Source organism: Diabrotica undecimpunctata, chromosome 10, assembly GCF_040954645.1.
Source record: "Diabrotica undecimpunctata isolate CICGRU chromosome 10, icDiaUnde3, whole genome shotgun sequence".
In the NCBI taxonomy this organism is placed as follows: Eukaryota; Metazoa; Arthropoda; class Insecta; order Coleoptera; family Chrysomelidae; genus Diabrotica; species Diabrotica undecimpunctata.
Genome location: NC_092812.1, coordinates 72138963 through 72156373, shown reverse-complemented (window position 1 = coordinate 72156373; position 17411 = coordinate 72138963). Strand labels below are relative to the sequence as shown.

Genomic DNA, 17411 nt, shown 5'->3' with positions numbered 1-17411 from the left:
TTTTAAATTTCGCGGATTTTGAGAGTCTAATCGTAATTTTTTTTATTATGTTGGTTTATGCTACTAAAGTATAAAAAAATTTGCAGCTATATTCATTGTTTACCTTGTCTGTGCCAGCCGCTAATGCTCGACGGGTTTTATGAGCTCGGCATTTTCATTTATTTAAAAAAATTGATCAAAGAATTAGTATTAAATTTTGCGTATAAAATTAAATAAAGTGCAACAAATTGTGTGAAATGTTAACAAAGGCCTATGGTAAACATGCTATGAAAAAAAAAACAAGTGTTCACGAGTGGTATAAGGGTTTCCGAGATGACCGTGAAGACGTTAAAGATGATGAACGACCCGGACGCCTCAGTACATCAAGAACCGATGAAAACGTAAAAAAACTGACAGAAATGGTTATGAACGACCGCTGAATCACAATCAGAGAAGTCGCTTATAAAGTTGGCATATCAATTTGCTCATGCCATGCCATTTTTTTAAACGTTTTGGATATGAAGCGCGTGTCAGCAAAGTTTGTTCCAAAATGATTTAATTTTAAACACAAACAGCGACGAATGGAAGTTGCTCATGAGTCACTAAATGACGTAAACGATGACCCAGATTTACTCAGAAGGGTTATAACAGTTGACGAAACATGTGTTTCTGAATATTAGTCGAAGGTTCAATCGTCCCAGTGGAGTCATTCTGAATCGTCAAGACCAAAAAGCTCGACAAGTGCGGTCGAACGTGAAAGTTATCTGTGTTCTTTGATTTTAATGGCATAGTGCAACATGAATTTTTTCCACGAGGTCAAACGATCAATAAAGAATACTACGTACAAGTTCAACGCCGTTTGCGTGAAGCAATCCGAAAAAAAGACCGGATTTGTGGAAAAACAACTCATGGATAACGTACTATCTCACACTTCATTGCTTGTTCACGAACTTTTGGCCAAATAAAAAACTATAATTATGCCCCAGCCTCTATATTCGCTAGACATGTCACCGTGTGACTTTTTCCTATTTTCAAAACAAGGAAAACTTTAAAGGGTCGTCGTTTCACAAGCATAGATGACATTAAAAGCGCATCGCTGATAGATCATAAGGTTATGCCAAAGATCGACTTTGGGATGTGTTTCAAGGATTGGCACAAGTGTTTAATATATGATGGGGACTACTTTGAAGGAGACAACATTAATATAGTCGAATCAATATTTTTTTCAAAAAACGAAAATTCCGGGTACTTTTCAAAAACACCTCGTACTGTTACTCTAATATGTAACAAAAATATTTGTTGGAATGTGTTGCACAGATAAAATCTGAATTTGATAAAAAAGTGCTTGATGTAATTGCAGAGGAAAAGGACATAATAGTTCTGCGTTTACCACCTTATCACTGAGAATTACAGCCAATAGAAATGGTATGGGCACAAGTGAAACATTATACCAAAATGAACAATAAATCATTTAAGGTCAAGTGTGATGTCACAAAATGTAAAAATAAAATGCGAATAGCAGATAATATTCAGAACGATGTTGAAGAATTTATAATTCATGTAACAGAATCGCCATCCTCATTATCAGATGACGATATCAATGCAAATGATTAATTTTAATGTGTGTAATGTATGAAAGCAAAGCGTCAATAAAGGGTTATCTTTATTGATTGAGTCTACGTGGATTTCTTCCACATCCGTCACATCTTTTCAATCACTTACCATAATGATCTGTTGCACACTCAGAACTTTGTAAAAACCACTTTGTGGTTCCATTGATTGATGATCTACTGCGCTCGCACTCTTTTCTCACGTATTTAATCATATACAGGGTTACGCAATTGAACTGTTACCTATTCAAACGACCATAATTTTTTTGTGTGAAATTATTTTTTATTGATTCAAATGACAAAAATGTGTGAAAATAATCAAAATTTCAGAATCCACTCACTTTAGCTCGATGTGGCCACCTTTTGCCTTGACTATGGCCTTCAAACGATCAAAAAACGAGTTGCATGCTGCACGAATGTGATCTTCCGGTATTTTGGCCCATTCACGTATAATTGCTTTCTTCAGCGCATCCATACTGGCATATTTTTTAGTCCTCACCTTGCTCTCCAAAATGGACCAGATGGAATAGTCCATCGGATTTGCGTCTGGCGAATTCGAAAGCCATTGTGTGGATGAAATGAAGTGTGGAACATGGTTTTTTAACCATTCTTGGTTCACACTAGCTTTATGAGACGGTGCCGAGTCTTTTTGGAACGTCCATGGTGTACAACCGAAATGTTTGCGTGCCCACGGCTCTAAAGCAGCTTCTAAAACATTTTCCCGATAATTTGCATTGACTTTGACACCAGATTCAATAAAAACAATTGGAGAGCGTCCATTGGCGGTTACAGCTGCCCATACCATTACTTGAGATGAGAAATTACTTCGGGTGGCCGTTCGTAAGTTCAAACTTTTGAGCCACGTTCGAGCAGGCGTAACAACTCCTTTGATCTTTCAACTCGGAATTTTTTTTTGCTTTGGTGTAAGATTGTGTGCTTTTTGGAACTTGTAAGGCTTGACCTTGAGCTTTTCAATATTCGTTGCATGCTTCGCTGGGATATTTTCAGTTTCTTTTCATTTTATTCACTTTGAGGTGTTTGAGCTGACGAACAATAGTTGGTTGTGATTTTTCTGCCAAATATAACGCAATCACACTATTACGTTTAAATTCCATTGCGAATAACTTATGTTATACTGTATGTATAAAACTTAAATGTAAATGCTTTTGACGGCTTATAAACATACTGAAGTGTTTTGACGTAGCTGCCATTATCGATTTGCCAGATATATCGATGTGAAGTTGGTAACAGTTCAATTGCGTAACCCTGTATTTTTAAAACTCGAAAGCAATGTAATTCCTCTATAAGTTTCACATTGTTCGATCAGGTTTTCTTTCCGGAACAGTCCCTGAAGCAGCCGACCGTTTCAACACTTGAAACACTGAGGCCAACCGTGTACAGTACAAACACTCAGAATAAACTAAAGACACTAAACGGTCACGCGGTCAGTAAACTACAGACAGCCGCCGTCGCAAGTGCGTTTAATCCTCTCCCGTGAAATGCTTAACAAGCGCAGACAGAACACATGTAATTTTCTTCGAATTTAGTGATTTATTTGGAATGTAAAGATTTTTTGCCGGCACTGTGAATATACTCATAAAAGTACATTATTGTTTTTTTTACCAGGCACTGTTAACACGGAACGGACACGGCACGATATATTATATATATATATATATATATGTATATATATATATATATATATATATATATATATATATTGTTATGTTTCTTCTTTCCCTTTCTTCTTCTTCTTCTTTCTTCTTTCCTTTGTTCCCAACCAAAGAAAAATAAATAAAAATATCCATCGGAATAAAATTTTAAGATATCATTATAAACAAAATGTATATAGTAATTTAAGATAAGATTTAGTGTAGATAAGAATAGAAATTTGTTTGGCAAACGACCTTTTTCCGTTTCAAACAAAATTATCAAAAAACCTTTGTTTAGAATTAGAAGACATTTTACCTGTAAGTTAATCTTTTCATTGTTTGTATAGTCGAGTATTAAATGACCATATTCTAATCTTTTGAAATATGTATAAAGTGTGTATTGACAAAACCAATTTTAAAGTAAGCTATTTAGTTTTTTTCTGAAACCGAAATTAGGCTTTTCCAAAATCATGGTAAACACAATTTGAGCTTTTGATTGGACGGTCGTTTTTAAATGGGAATTTTGTGAGCCGATCAGGAGACGGGAGAAGTTAGTTATATTTTGGTCATCGAAAGGAAACAGTCGTTTGTCTCAAGATAGGGTGTGGTTCGTGAGTTTGGATACCGGCGTAACGAAAAGAAGTGAATAGTTTTGCAGAAGGAGATAACAAGTAGATTAAAAGAGGTCCTTGTATCTACCGTGGGCATTTTATAAAGATATGTGAAAGTATTCTTACGGCATCAAGTTGACAAAAGGAGGTCCTGGTGTCATAAATAAGTAGCTGAGTGTGGAGAAGTGAATCAGGTGTTTTTTGTGTAGTCTGCAGGAGGTTTGCAGAGACGTTAAGAAGGAGCCGAGGTGCCAAAGAGGAGAGATCACATCGTTGAGGAGACTGGATTTTTCTGGGTATGTTCCAACATACAACTCAAGAAGAAAATAAGCTGTAAGTGTTTGTACAATTAAATTTTATATCTGTGAAGGATCGGTTTGACATCATGGTCATTAGCATTCAAATTTAAGAACTGAGGTTTTGTTAGGCTAATCAAAAGTTTAAAGTTTTGTTGTTTCTTGTTTCAAGTAAAGAAAATTTTAAGTAAAATTGGTTTTCACATAATATAATATATTTGTATTCTTATCCTTTTTTCTCTATCCCGATAAAAGACAACTAGAAAATCTTTTGAATCCATCGAACACAGGTAATATAAGGATTATTTTACTTTTGATAACGAATAAGTTATAATTCTTTTTTATTGGCTCAATAAACTAAGATTAAAGTCAAAATAAACAATCATAACAATATATATATATATATATATATATATATATATATATATATATATATATATACATATATAAATCGACCTTTAATTTTCCTAATTGAGGCGAACTCAAGCTGATATTGCTGCTGCATAAATTACTCAATTCAAAGATTTTTTGCAATAATCAGTTGTGTTTAATTGATTGTAATGTCCCAGATTTACTTCGTTATTTTAAAATGTTGCAGTTAAGTTATGGTAATAAAATAGACGTTAATTTATTTTATGTGCTTCGGATTCGGAGTATGTTTGTAAACAAAGTGTAAAGCGACTATTGTAATTTATTATCGTTCTGTTTGTATACATGTATAGTTTATACCATGTCAATTGTCGGTGCCTTCTGTAAAACATAGGCGGCGCAATATAAATTAAATAATAAACTTTTATTTATAAATTAAGGCATATTTTTTGTTAAACAGTAAAATATTGATAATTATTCACGTTTCTTTATGAGATTTACACCAAAGGTTCCAGTTCAAAACTGGGTAGCGAAGTTTGTAACAAATAAACAAAAAAGTGCAATGATTATATTAAAAATAAACAACAAAAGCCATTACAAATGAAAGGAAATAGATGGGGGGGACTGACATATCTTCACAGAATATACAACATGAGTGTATTGTGTGCTTAGTGGATTACATGTAACCCCAAATATGAGTTTTGTTCGTGGAGAGAGTCCCTGACTAGTTTTTGACAAGTTTTGGACCAGTTAGGGATTATTGTTGTGCGCTGGCGCGATTAGTTATTAGCTTCCAACTTTAAATTCTTCGCGAATGATTTGTTACTGTTTCTAACCTCAAAACAGATCAAAGCTTCTAACCCTAACCCTTAACCGGACCGGGTAACATTTTTGCAAACAATGGAGCGGTCTGGTCTCTCAGATGATTGTACGAATATAATCCCTATATATTTTTTACATTGTAATGTAAGATATTAATATTTAACAATAATTAACCCTATTCAACGTTCTAAATTCTATTCATCGTTGAAATGTCTTTAATTTATCAAAAAACACAAGTAATTGTATTGAGTAAAAAAATTTGAAATATTTTACGTTTTTCAAAAATTGTATTAAAAAACTAAAAATTTTAACATAAAAGTTTTTGAGTAATAGATAACTGTTGAATTAAAAATGACAACTAAATATGAAATATTAAAAACAAGATCAAAATTATAAATAACAACTGTTGTTGTCTATACTGTGATAGGGTCTGCAATAATCACCGACTTTTCTCATGTTCATGTTTCCTCGATTAGTACAGGAATTTTCGTTATTGCTATGTTTTCTTAAAGGAAACCACTGTACGAAACGAAGACAAACAAAAAACCTGACACTATAGCGCTTGCGCTGACTAAAAATTCGCACTCTAATTCACAAACTCAATGGACTCATTTCTGACTGATCATGAATTAGTCAGAAAAACTCCGCGAACACCAAACTTTCTGTCAAGGTCCCGGATTTTTAACACCGCGAACGCTCAAAACGCAATTGCGCATGCGAATCAGTCAAAAACCAGTCACGGATTATCTCCGCGAACAAAGTTATGTACAACAGAAATACCTAACAGCTAGTTCGAGACATAAGGTAATTTCAAACTAATCAAAGGAAGATGTTAGTCCATACTAACTGAAAATGAACATAAAGTGGTAAAGTAAGATATTCTTTTTCTTTTACTTGAACATGAGCTACAGAACTTGTCCAAATGTCAGTTTTGCTAAGTTCTTCGATTACTCTTCTTATATTTTGTACAACAACGTCACTTAATTGGGGAGATTTATTCATTTTCCGCAATTTCTTTTTTACATCGCACCACATCATTTCAATTGGGTTGAACACACAATGATATGGAGGGAGCCGTAAAACCGCAAGCCTATAGCGTTTAAACAGTTTATCAATGGCATATTCTTTTTTAAAACTTCGTTGCTTAATTAATTGTAACAATTCCTTTTTGGTTCATTTACTAGGTATTGCCATGCCTTTGTTCTCCATAAACTCTATGATATCTCACTTCTTGGAGCTAGTATTTGGAATTTTGGTGTAGACTCTAGAATTGTATGACGCATTGTCCATTACTATCATGAAGTTTGCTTTAATATTCGGTAAAAGCTGTTCCGATACCCATTTTTCGAAGAGTTTAGCACTCAAATCCTCATGATAGTCACATGATTTTAGAGACCTGTTTAATGTTTTTGGAAGATACCAGCACGGCATACCCGTTCTTAGTTCCAGCATGTAGAATTATAATTATTTTTCCTCTCTAACAAGGAGTACTTCTCTTCTTTTTATAGTGCCGTGCATCTATAGTGCGTTGGAGAATTATCTTAAGGCCAGACGTCTGTCTTTTGCGGCATGCAAAAGATCGCCAGTGTTATTTATGCCTGTCTTGTTCTTTATGTTCCGTAGCCACGACATTTGTTTGCGACCTACTCCGCTCTTGCCTTCAATCTTTTCTCTTTCAGTCTCAGTCTTTCAGTCTCCATTATGAACGTACCCTTAGTAGCGAGTGAGACGTGATAGCGGACATAAGTGAGTTTACAATTGAAAAGCGTTTGGTCGCTGTTCAATTGTTCGTTTTGAAAAACCATCAACATCCAGACTAACTTTGCTGTCGGAGAAGAAGGCTATTTCATTGGAAACCGTTCTCGACGCATCAAAAAGTGGAAGACCAAGCACTCAAGCTGAAACTTGTGCTGGCACTGAGGAATCCATTGAACGTGGACCGATGAAGTTGACGTGGAAATGCTCTGCAGAGTTTGGTATTCCACAGTCAACAATGCAAGATCACATGCGAAAGAATTTAAAAGTGAAGGTCATCCGGCCAGTATGTTAATGAGTTGAGTGATAATGACATGGACCGCCGAGTACAAGAATGCCAATTATTACTTCAACGCTTTTCGAGAGCATGTGACAAACAAAATGTTTTATTCACTGATGAGTGTGCGATTTACCGAAGCTCTCGGAATCGCAATGTTTATTTCTTGGCAAAGGTAAACCCATATTTCTTTGAGGGAGTTGATAAAAACCCGCCTTCTTCAACTTATCTGCTTGGGCTATATTTTATTTTGAAGGGTCCGTAACTCAACACAATTATTTGCAGATGATCAAAGGGTGGTTTCTACCGCAATTGAGAGGCCAGGGAACTGCTGCCACTGTTTATTTTCAAGAAGATGGCGCTGCATACCATTTTGCTCTCGGTGTTCGCCACTGCCTGACTGATGGATTCGACGAGGTTCTCCAAACTGTCCCGTACCAATGCTTGGCCTAAAAAAGTCCAGATTTGACAACGCCGGACAATGTACCGTGGGGTTTCATTAAAGAGGGAGTTAGAAAACTCAGATGTTTCAAATGAGGACTTGCGAGACTTTTATGTCAGTGACTCTGGACATGCTAAGACAGATGAACATATGAACATGGCGTCTTATTAAGTGTTGCGACAATGGAGGTATGCATACCGATGTTTTAGATAAATAAATATCTCACAAACAAAATTGTGTTATTATTTTTTCCCTCTGTAGTATGTCAAAAGCAATTCATTACTGTAAAGGGACTTTCCCGCCACTCTGTATATATACACATGTATATACGTATATATATATATATATATATATATATATATATATATATATATATGTATATATATATATATATATGTGTTTGATAAGGTAATTTTTAATATTTTTCACAGTGGAATATTTTACCATGAAGTATATACATAGACTGTAGATTTGATGTAAGATATTAATGTTTATGTTCACAATTGTTAAAGTTTACATCGCAGCTTGGTAAAAAGAAGGGCTACAACAATTTTTATTTCGAATCTACTACCATTTGTCTGTTTTTTATAGAAATACAGTATACAGTTTTTCATATATTTTAAGAACGTGGCGCTCGGCTATCGTATACGCGCGGAGGTGAGAGTGACTCAAGGTCAAGATCATGAGAGTTCACCAACCTACGCATCGCTTCTTCTCGGCTGTCGCCGGCAAACGTGTTAGTTCCGTTCCGTGCGTCGTTTTCGCAGTTGTACTTAATACATATAAATATATGTGTGAAAAAGTGTTGTTCAGTTACATTGTGATACAATACTACAATTGTATACGCGTAAACACGGCTTCAAGGTCCAAAAAAAGAAACACAAATTATTATCCATAGAGAAGAAGTATGAAATTATTCAATAAACGGAAATTGGCGCATCTCTTGCTAAAAAATATGGCGTGGCGACTTCAACAATTAGTGATGAAGGCAAAAAAAGAAAAGTTTGCTTGGTTCAGAGGAAGAATAGCAGACGAGAAAATCAAAAAAACCTCAGAAAATAGTGCAATGGAGCATACTATGTATTTTTGGTTTTCACAGAGACAAAGTTTAGGGAAGTCTATTTCTGGTCCGTTAATTTTTGAAAAGGTGACTGAAATGAATGAAAAACTTGGTGATCTTTGAGACTCTAAAGTAAGCTCAGATTAGCTCAAAAATTTTAAAATGCGGCATGGAAATAAAGAATTGGATGTTCAAGAGAAAATATTATCTGCCAATAATGATGCTGTGCTGACCTCTAATAAAAAAATTATTAACATGGCGATTGAATAGGGCTAAGTACAACAGAGACGATATTTATAATGCTGATGAAACTGGTCGAAATTGGAATTTCCTCCCCCACAAGTCATTAGAATCTCATAGAGAAAAGGCTACATCTGGCGTCAAGGTTGCTAAAGAAAGAGTTACAGTGGTGGTATATGCAAATGCAAGTGGTTCTCATGCATTGAATCTTTTAGTAATTGGAAAAAGTAAAAACCCCAATGTTTAAAAAATATTAAACAGCTGCCTGTAACTTACAAGAGTCACAAAAGCTTGTGGATGAATACAAACATTTTTACTGAATTTTACAAGGACATTTCCATTCAACGTGTAAAAAAACACAGACAACACAAAAAGCAAGACAAGGTTCTTCTTATTATTCATAAACTCATCTATATTCCTGGGGTCAATAACTTCAGATTCCCAATATCCCCATCAATAGCAATATTGGCACAAGTTATAATGTCTCTGAAACCACTTTCATTGATGTTTTTGATGACATAAGTACTTTTCCAAATAAGATTACCTCTGGACCTGATGGTGTTTCCAATTTCCTTTTAAAAAAAGTATGTTTGTACTTTGAGCATGTCATTGTATACTTTATTTAATAGCTCATTACAATCATCTGTATTTTCTAATGTTTGGAAGGAGAGTTTTGTTGTGCTGATATTCAAATGTGGTCAGAAAGAAAACATTGAACATTATCAAAGTAAATGCATTCAATCTGCAATATCTAAATTTTTCGATAGTTTGATAGCTAAACAGCTCTATTGGTTGTGCAGTGGGCTTATCCCAGAGCCTCAGTATGGTTTTTGTGCAAAAAATTCTACAGCTACTAATTTAGTTTGATATCAGTCTGAGCTTATGAAGAAAATTTAAAGTCAAAAGCAGGTGTATGCTACATATACCAATTTCAGTAAAGCATTTGATCGTATTGAGTGTCAAATCCTTCTTACAAAATCACTTTCTGTGAGATTTCATGTTAGTTTGTTGAATGGATCAAAAATTTGAATAATGATGAAATCATGAATCTAGTACTCGAGGGTAAGGACATTGTAACTAAAGGCAATGACTGGTTAGAATGCTAACTTAAGGGTACACCATCTCAATTCATATTTCTTAAATCACTTCATGGCTGCAAAGGAACATATGTCAACTTCAAAAAACAATAATGGAATTATTTACTCAATACGTCTGTACCTATATTCTTTTTGACTTTCTATGCTATGTCCTTTACATTATATCCTTTCACTAAGTTCTTTTGTATTTTGTAAGCCCTAACATATATTTTGTAATAATTCCTGAATTAATTCAAACTTACACAATACTCTAAGCATTATTTTTGTTAATGAAATATCAATAGTATGTAGTAGGTTAAAGATGGTTTGAAAATCCAGATAAATCAGAAGTATAGATGGGTCCCTATCCCAACTGATTTTGATTTTTGACTCTCTACTGTATATCAAAAATACTCTATACAAAACATATGTTTAGACCTGATAATACCTAAATTATAATAAATGAAAGAATGGAAAGAAAAGTATTTTGAAAGTGTGTAAAATATTTAATTCCTAGCTGATCACTTTAGGCTTAAAACGTCATCCTCAGAGCTATGGTCATTTTTTTATATCCACTACCATACTGTAGAATAACAATTGAAAAATACTGATATATATTTATACACACTTATGAAAAATAAATTAATGGAAAAGAAAATTATTTTAAAAGTGTGTAAAATGTTTAATTCCTAGCTGAGCTCTTTCGGCTTTGGCCATAGCTATGAGGATTGTTTTTCAAGCCTAAAGCATCCAACTAGAATTTCAATAATTTACACACTTTTAAAATACTTTTCTTTTCCATTCATTCACTTGTCGTAAGTGTGTACAAAAACATATCGGTCATTTTCAATTTTTAAATGATAATAGACAAATAATACTGATAACAACAGATCAAATAATAAAATGACCAATTGTGTAATGCCATATTGGCTTTTTAGTTAATTTTGTATACTACCAAATAAAAAAGGAAAACAATTTGAGCATTTAATTAAATCTAATTAATAAGCAATTTGTTCTATTGATTATTTTTGTAATTAAAATGTATCCTACAATAATAGGTTTTTTATTGGTGAAATATGTTTTCTGGGAAGTATAAAATATTGTTAGAATAGCATATGGTTTGCAATAGAAAGGAAGTTGATATACCTATTAAAAACAGTACCTACTTTTTGAAGATTGTTTTGAGTAATTTTCAAATTTGACCAATACAATATTTTTTAATGTTTAGGAGATAAACTAATGTTTATAAATTTGTTAGGAAACTTTAAGAAAACAAAAACAACTCTCAATATTCACAATGGGTACTCAATTCAATATTCTTATACACATTAAAAACACATTTCCTAAATAAATATAGGTATAATAGTTTTAACTATAATAGTTATCATAATTGGGTCAAGATTATATATTATTGTTGGTAGTGAATATGTTTTTACCTCTGAATTACACAGTCTGCTATTTAGTTTTGGACTATGTACTGCTAGTAGCTGGTTGTCTGAATTATGTAAAAGTGGCACTTGGGGTGAACTAGGTGAAATAGGTGCGGAAGGCACTCTTTGTTCATCAAAATCTCTGTTGTTAGGATAATCCTCGGCGTAATCTGGGTCGTATAGTTCCCCTGCTGGTGGTACATTTAAAACTAATTCTCCTGCTGCTGTAATATCAAAATCTACTGGTAAAATAGAAGGATGTTGTCCAAGTTGTTGATTTAATTCACTTATAGAGTCTTGAACTGTAACAATACTTCTAAATATCGGATTTTCTAGGACACTTATAAGTAAACTAAGATCCTGAGTCGTGTTTATTTGAAGCTTTGGATCTCCTAAGTCATCCAGAGTTTGTTTAATATCCTCTAAAAGTTGTAAAGCACTAGAAATATCAGCGTTCAAATGCATTTTGCCTTTGTAGTTAGAATAAAAAATAGACATATATCAAACTCAAAATTAAGAAATTTAAACCACATTTAAACCTAAACTAAATACACGATACGCCTCCACCTTAAGTGGAAACTGTACTGTTCTATTTTCTTCTCATTCCCCATCCCAACATTCCCAACTGTCATTACTACAAACGTCATTGTCATACGACGTAATGTCATCGTTAAACAAATTCCGTGATTAAGATCTTATCTGTCACAACAAGCTTCATTATTTGAAAACGTATTTGTTGTTTAAAACTTGGACTGTCTGAAGAGAAATAATAATGTCGGGAGATTCTACTCCAAGGAAATTAAAAAGATTTTCTGAATCTGATAGGACGTCCGAATTTGATGCAGCTACTCAAAAAGCTCTGGAGGAAATTGATATCTGTCAAAACGAAATAGATAGCATAAACGAAAAATCTAGTGAAGAAATATTGAAAATTGAACAGAAGTATAATCAGTTACGAAAGCCCTTTTTCGAGAAGAGGAATAATTTAATTAGTAACATTCCTAACTTCTGGATTACTGCTGTATCCTTTTTACTAATTCCTTGTTATTTCTAACCTAAAAGTATATTATATTTACATATGATCTTTTATTTTGCATTTAAATAGGATTTTGACAGTAGCTCCGCAATATTTTGTTATTACTTAAAGTTTTTACCACCAATGTATTTTAGGAAAGGGTGTGATTATATGTGTATAAAATATTTGACCTCTTTTGATTCAACTCATACTTTGTTCTCATAACTTATCACCTACTGTATATAAATCTGTCTTTGGTAGTACTGCATTCATCTGTCCTAATTTATAGTCTACAAATGTATAATATTTATAACTTTTCATATTTTTGTGTTTCTGTATGATGGATATCAGACCATTATAGCCTATTACCAGTAGTGGCTGGTCATGTATAAAGCCTAATGTATGCAGCACTTTATTTTTTCTCAGATGTACCAATACTTCTACTTCTACCAATATTCTACAAGTTTTTAAACCTTGATTAAAATAAATATGGATTCCCTTGATAATGCCTCTTAGTTCCAATTTTATCTATTTTCAAATGCCTGTAACCTGTCTTTCACTCTATTTTTTGTCAACAGATTTCTATCTTTGAATGACATCTTCACATCAACTAAAAACTGTGCTGAAGAAGAGTAGTAATTGGACTTATTAGTATAATCTTTAGTTTACTAAATGCTACTCATATATATTATCAGATTTTTAATAGCTATTTAAATATTTTGTTCAGGTTTTTGTCCTAGTTTTTCAGTTATAATAATATAACTTCTTAGTATAATCTTTAGTTTACTAAATGCTACCCATATATATTTTCAGATTTTTAATAGCTATTTAAATATTTTGTTCCGGTTTTTGTCCTAGTTTTTCAGTTATAATGATATAGAATGTTTTATTTGTTAAAGAATCACTATCTTCAAGTCAAAAAGTTTCAGAGAAAATTAGGTCCCAATATAAGAATTATACCTGCTTTTACAATTTTTTTTTATTTTTATCATTTATGTATATCATTATAGTATTATATGGTATTAGATCTTTTTTGTACCTCTTTCAATTGCATAAAATACTTCCATATCTTGCTTCTTAGAATAAAGTGATTTTCTAACCCTTGGAAAAGGTTTTCTCCATTGACAATGAGACCTCAAATCCTTTTCAGGTATTTCTGAAATGATGCCACTAACTGTGGAAGTAGCTGTGCTATACTTGTTTCATGAAGATATTTTCTGTATTATTATTTTCTCAATCAAGCTTTGTTTCCCCATACTGGAGTTAAATTATGGGGAAGAGTAATAATTTTTATTCCTTTGCTAAAATGGATTAAAAAAATATCGTTCATATAATTTAATTCCCTTAACCATACATCTCTAGATACAAAATCACCCTGATTTAAGTGAGTTATTAGATAATGAAGAAGAAGATTGTCTCCATTTTTTGATAAAGATAGAAGTTCAGGAATTCGAAGATATTAAGTCTGGTTATTGCATCAAGTTTTATTTTGAGGAAAATCCTTACATTGACAACACTGTCATTACAAAGACATATCACTTAGATTGTGGTAGGTTACATTATTTTTTGATGACTTCTAAAGTACTAGAGGTATGTATTTTTAGCTACTCCAACTTCCCAGAGTACCAGAATTATATGGAAGGAAGGTTGCAACATTGGACAAAATATTGAACCACCTAAATCAGGAAGGAAACGCCGTATTGAAAGATCCAAAACTTTCTTTGGGTGGTTTGTTGATAATGTTGACCCATACACTGATGATATTGCGGAAGTCATCAAAGATGATCTCTGGTTAAATCCACTTCAGTACTACCTGGTAGCTGATGTAGAAGGGGATACACATGTAAGTGAAATATCAAGCAGCAATGATGAAGAGGAGGAGGAGGGGGAAGAAGATAGAAGCCAAAATAATTAAGTCTATTTTTTACCAATGAAGTATTACTGTCATACTTCCATTTTAACCAATTGCTGTTGGTATATAATTCTTAATATAAATAATAGAATGAAAGACCAATTAAACCATATTTTGCCCAAATAATTTTAATTTTATAAAACTGAAATAATTTTCAAAAAGATGTTTTGATTTGAACTTTCAATATTTTGGACATTTGCGCCAGGGCCAAATATTTTAGTAGAATCTCAAATTTTGTAACTTTCTGACTAGTATATTTTTCTTTTTACATCACTAGAGGCACTACATGTTTCTAGAACTTGACTGTGAGAACTTTCTAGTAAATCCTGTGTTTTCACTCAAATTTACCAACAGGTTCTGTGATTTTGATAAATTCCAACAAATTTGTAATGGACAGTTTAAGGATTTCTCTTGGCTGAATACTTGTTTTTACAGTGTATATATGACTCATGTCAAAGAAGGCTCAAGTATCACAATTTCCATCTCCATTTTGCATTTCTGAATTGTGCTTCATTAATTCTTGTGTACATGTATCCATGTCCATGTGTACATGTGTCCTTGGTAAACAGTGTCATCATTGTTTCAGCTCCCTTCTGCTCAGATCAATTAGACTAGACAAAAGCCTGAACGGCTAGACTTGTTATCCCGTGATAAACTATCCCAGCTAGACTTGTTATCCTGTTGAAATGAAACCAATATACAGTACATCTGTTGATAAAAAAGATGGAAGGCAGTGGTTATCTGTAAGAGGAAATAAATGATTAAGTTGGTATATGAAAGACTACATAACAGAAATCCAGATAGTTAATTCAAATTAATAGAGGATGTCACAGCATTTTGGGGAAATTTGACAAAGATATCAGCTCTCATACAGTTTTTTGCATAATTTAAGGTAGCAAAAAACTTGAGAAACCAATTCATAAAAGATATACACACATTATTACAAAAATATAATCACAAGGAATATTAACTCATTTTATTTTAAAAACACAATGCTCACATTAAATTCCATTTAACAAGAAATTAGTTCAGATGACACTTTACATAAAATATTGTTAAAAAATATATATTTTTTTTAAGCAGCCTGTTATAAACCGATTGTACTGAAGTCAATTGGCTTATTGTAGATCTTTTGTTTATTTTAACACCCAGTCCACTATTATGGAGCCTTGTGCTAGCTTGTACACATCTAGTGGATTGTTACTATATGTTTTTGAAGTCACTTGGTAGTTTCCAAAAAGTGTTTGCCACCTGCGACCTAATGTCTCGTAGTCATGCAAGATATGGTTGATTATTTCAGGTTCTCTGCTATTGAGTCTGCAATTTAAGTATCCATTACACAGCCCATTGTATACATGTGTCTCTTGACTGTTTTTCTCAGTACTTCACCCCTTTTAGCTCATGTCCGTCCAATGTACATTTTTTCATGTGCTTGACCAGGTATACTTTTCCACTGAAAGTTATTGTAATAATGCTGGAGGAAAATGCATTGTTGTACTTTGGGAGCAGGTGCAAGGTATTTTCAATCTTAAGTAGTTAAGGGAGAATAATGATACATATGTAATAATTGATGAATTCTATGTTTATTCTGATTTTCCAATTTAATGTAAAAGTGTAAACTAGTAATCATATAAATTGCATATACAACAGAAGCGTGGCTTCAAGGATCATGACTTTTTAAACCAATTATACAATTATCTGATAATTTTATAATACACAATCTTGACCTAATTAAATATTAAATAATATTTTATATTATTTAATACCAATCTACTTTTGATGTATCTTTTTAATATTTAAAAATCTAAATAATCATTCTCATAACATCATACCTTTCCTCTGACTTTTTTTACAGTGTAAAAATATTTTTTATACTCTGGTCAAAATTGTGTATTATATTTATAAAATTACAGTAACCAATCATACACTGTTATTAAAACAACATGGACAATGTGTACTACTTACTTACTTTACAGTTTTCCTTATCATTTTTTTGTTTTATTAATTATAAAAATTAGTTCACATTTTATTAAATATTAAATGTACATATACTCCATTCCAAAGTATTTATTCCACTCCAAAGTTAATTTGATTCTGTTTTACTTTTAAAATTTACTATATTATTATGTTATATATTATTGTTATGAACTCTTCTACATTTTTTTTATAATCTATTGAGAAATAAGTATTTTTCAATATTTTGGTACCTTTTTTTCTATACACCATACACTTATTACAATCCTGTTATTATTATATGAGAATATTTTATAATTATCCTTTTTAGTTTTTCCTCAGTTATATTATCGTTACTTTTTATTGTAAACAACATTATGTAAACTTACGTTTAATTTTTAAGAGGTGTAATACTTTCAATAAACTGATACTTTTTCATAACAGTAGAGTTAATATGGAAAAAAATCATGGATATCTGAATTCTCCAGCGAAATACTCTCTCTAAAGTAAGGATTCTTTAATAAATTTGGATTTGCATGTCGAAGCTCTTAAACAAGAATCAAATTCACAGAAAAAATGAAAATAAACTGAACAACAGTAATGGAATAAACCGAGCAGCATGATCTAAGTAGATGCGAGAATTGGCGAACAAAAAACTGCTAAGTGCCACATCCAAAATAATGTCCAAGATCATATTGTACAGACTGAAGCGGAACTTCCACTGAAACACCAACCAAAAGACATAAAAAGATAAACCTAAAAGACATAAATAATCTATATTAAAATAAATAGAAGACAAATACAGGAAATAGATAACTTTACATATTTGGGAGCAAATATGGAAAAAAAGGCGGTAGTAGATCAGACGTAGCACAAAGAATAGTAAAAGCACAACATGCACATAATTCCTTA

General features: G+C 32.5%; 2 protein-coding genes across 2 annotated transcripts in view; one reads left to right on the top strand and one right to left on the bottom strand.

Annotated features, from left to right (window-relative positions):
- Positions 1-12240, bottom strand: part of LOC140452411 (patj homolog) — a 44720-nt gene extending 32480 nt beyond the window's left edge. The window contains exon 1 of the mRNA XM_072546647.1: positions 11626-12240. Coding sequence (XP_072402748.1) covers positions 11626-12117 — 492 coding nt within the window. The 5' untranslated portion in view covers positions 12118-12240. The remainder of the gene's footprint in view (positions 1-11625) is intronic.
- A 34-nt stretch (positions 12241-12274) lies between these two features.
- On the top strand, positions 12275-15295 carry Set (NAP domain-containing protein SET). The gene is made up of 3 exons (XM_072546649.1): positions 12275-12640; positions 13997-14183; positions 14239-15295. The coding sequence occupies exons 1-3, from the start codon at positions 12392-12394 to the stop codon at positions 14547-14549; spliced, it is 747 nt and encodes a 248-aa protein (XP_072402750.1). The 5' UTR covers positions 12275-12391; the 3' UTR covers positions 14550-15295.
- Positions 15296-17411: the final 2116 nt, after the last annotated feature.

Excerpts from the sequence above, each read along its gene's own strand:
- Set (XM_072546649.1), top strand. The coding sequence starts at position 12,392 with ATGTCGGGAGATTCTACTCCAAGGAAATTAAAAAGATTTTCTGAATCT. Across the intron at positions 12,641-13,996 it reads CTAACTTCTGGATTACTGCT|ATACAAAATCACCCTGATTT; the intron begins GTATCCTTTTTA and ends ATACATCTCTAG. Across the intron at positions 14,184-14,238 it reads GACATATCACTTAGATTGTG|CTACTCCAACTTCCCAGAGT; the intron begins GTAGGTTACATT and ends ATGTATTTTTAG.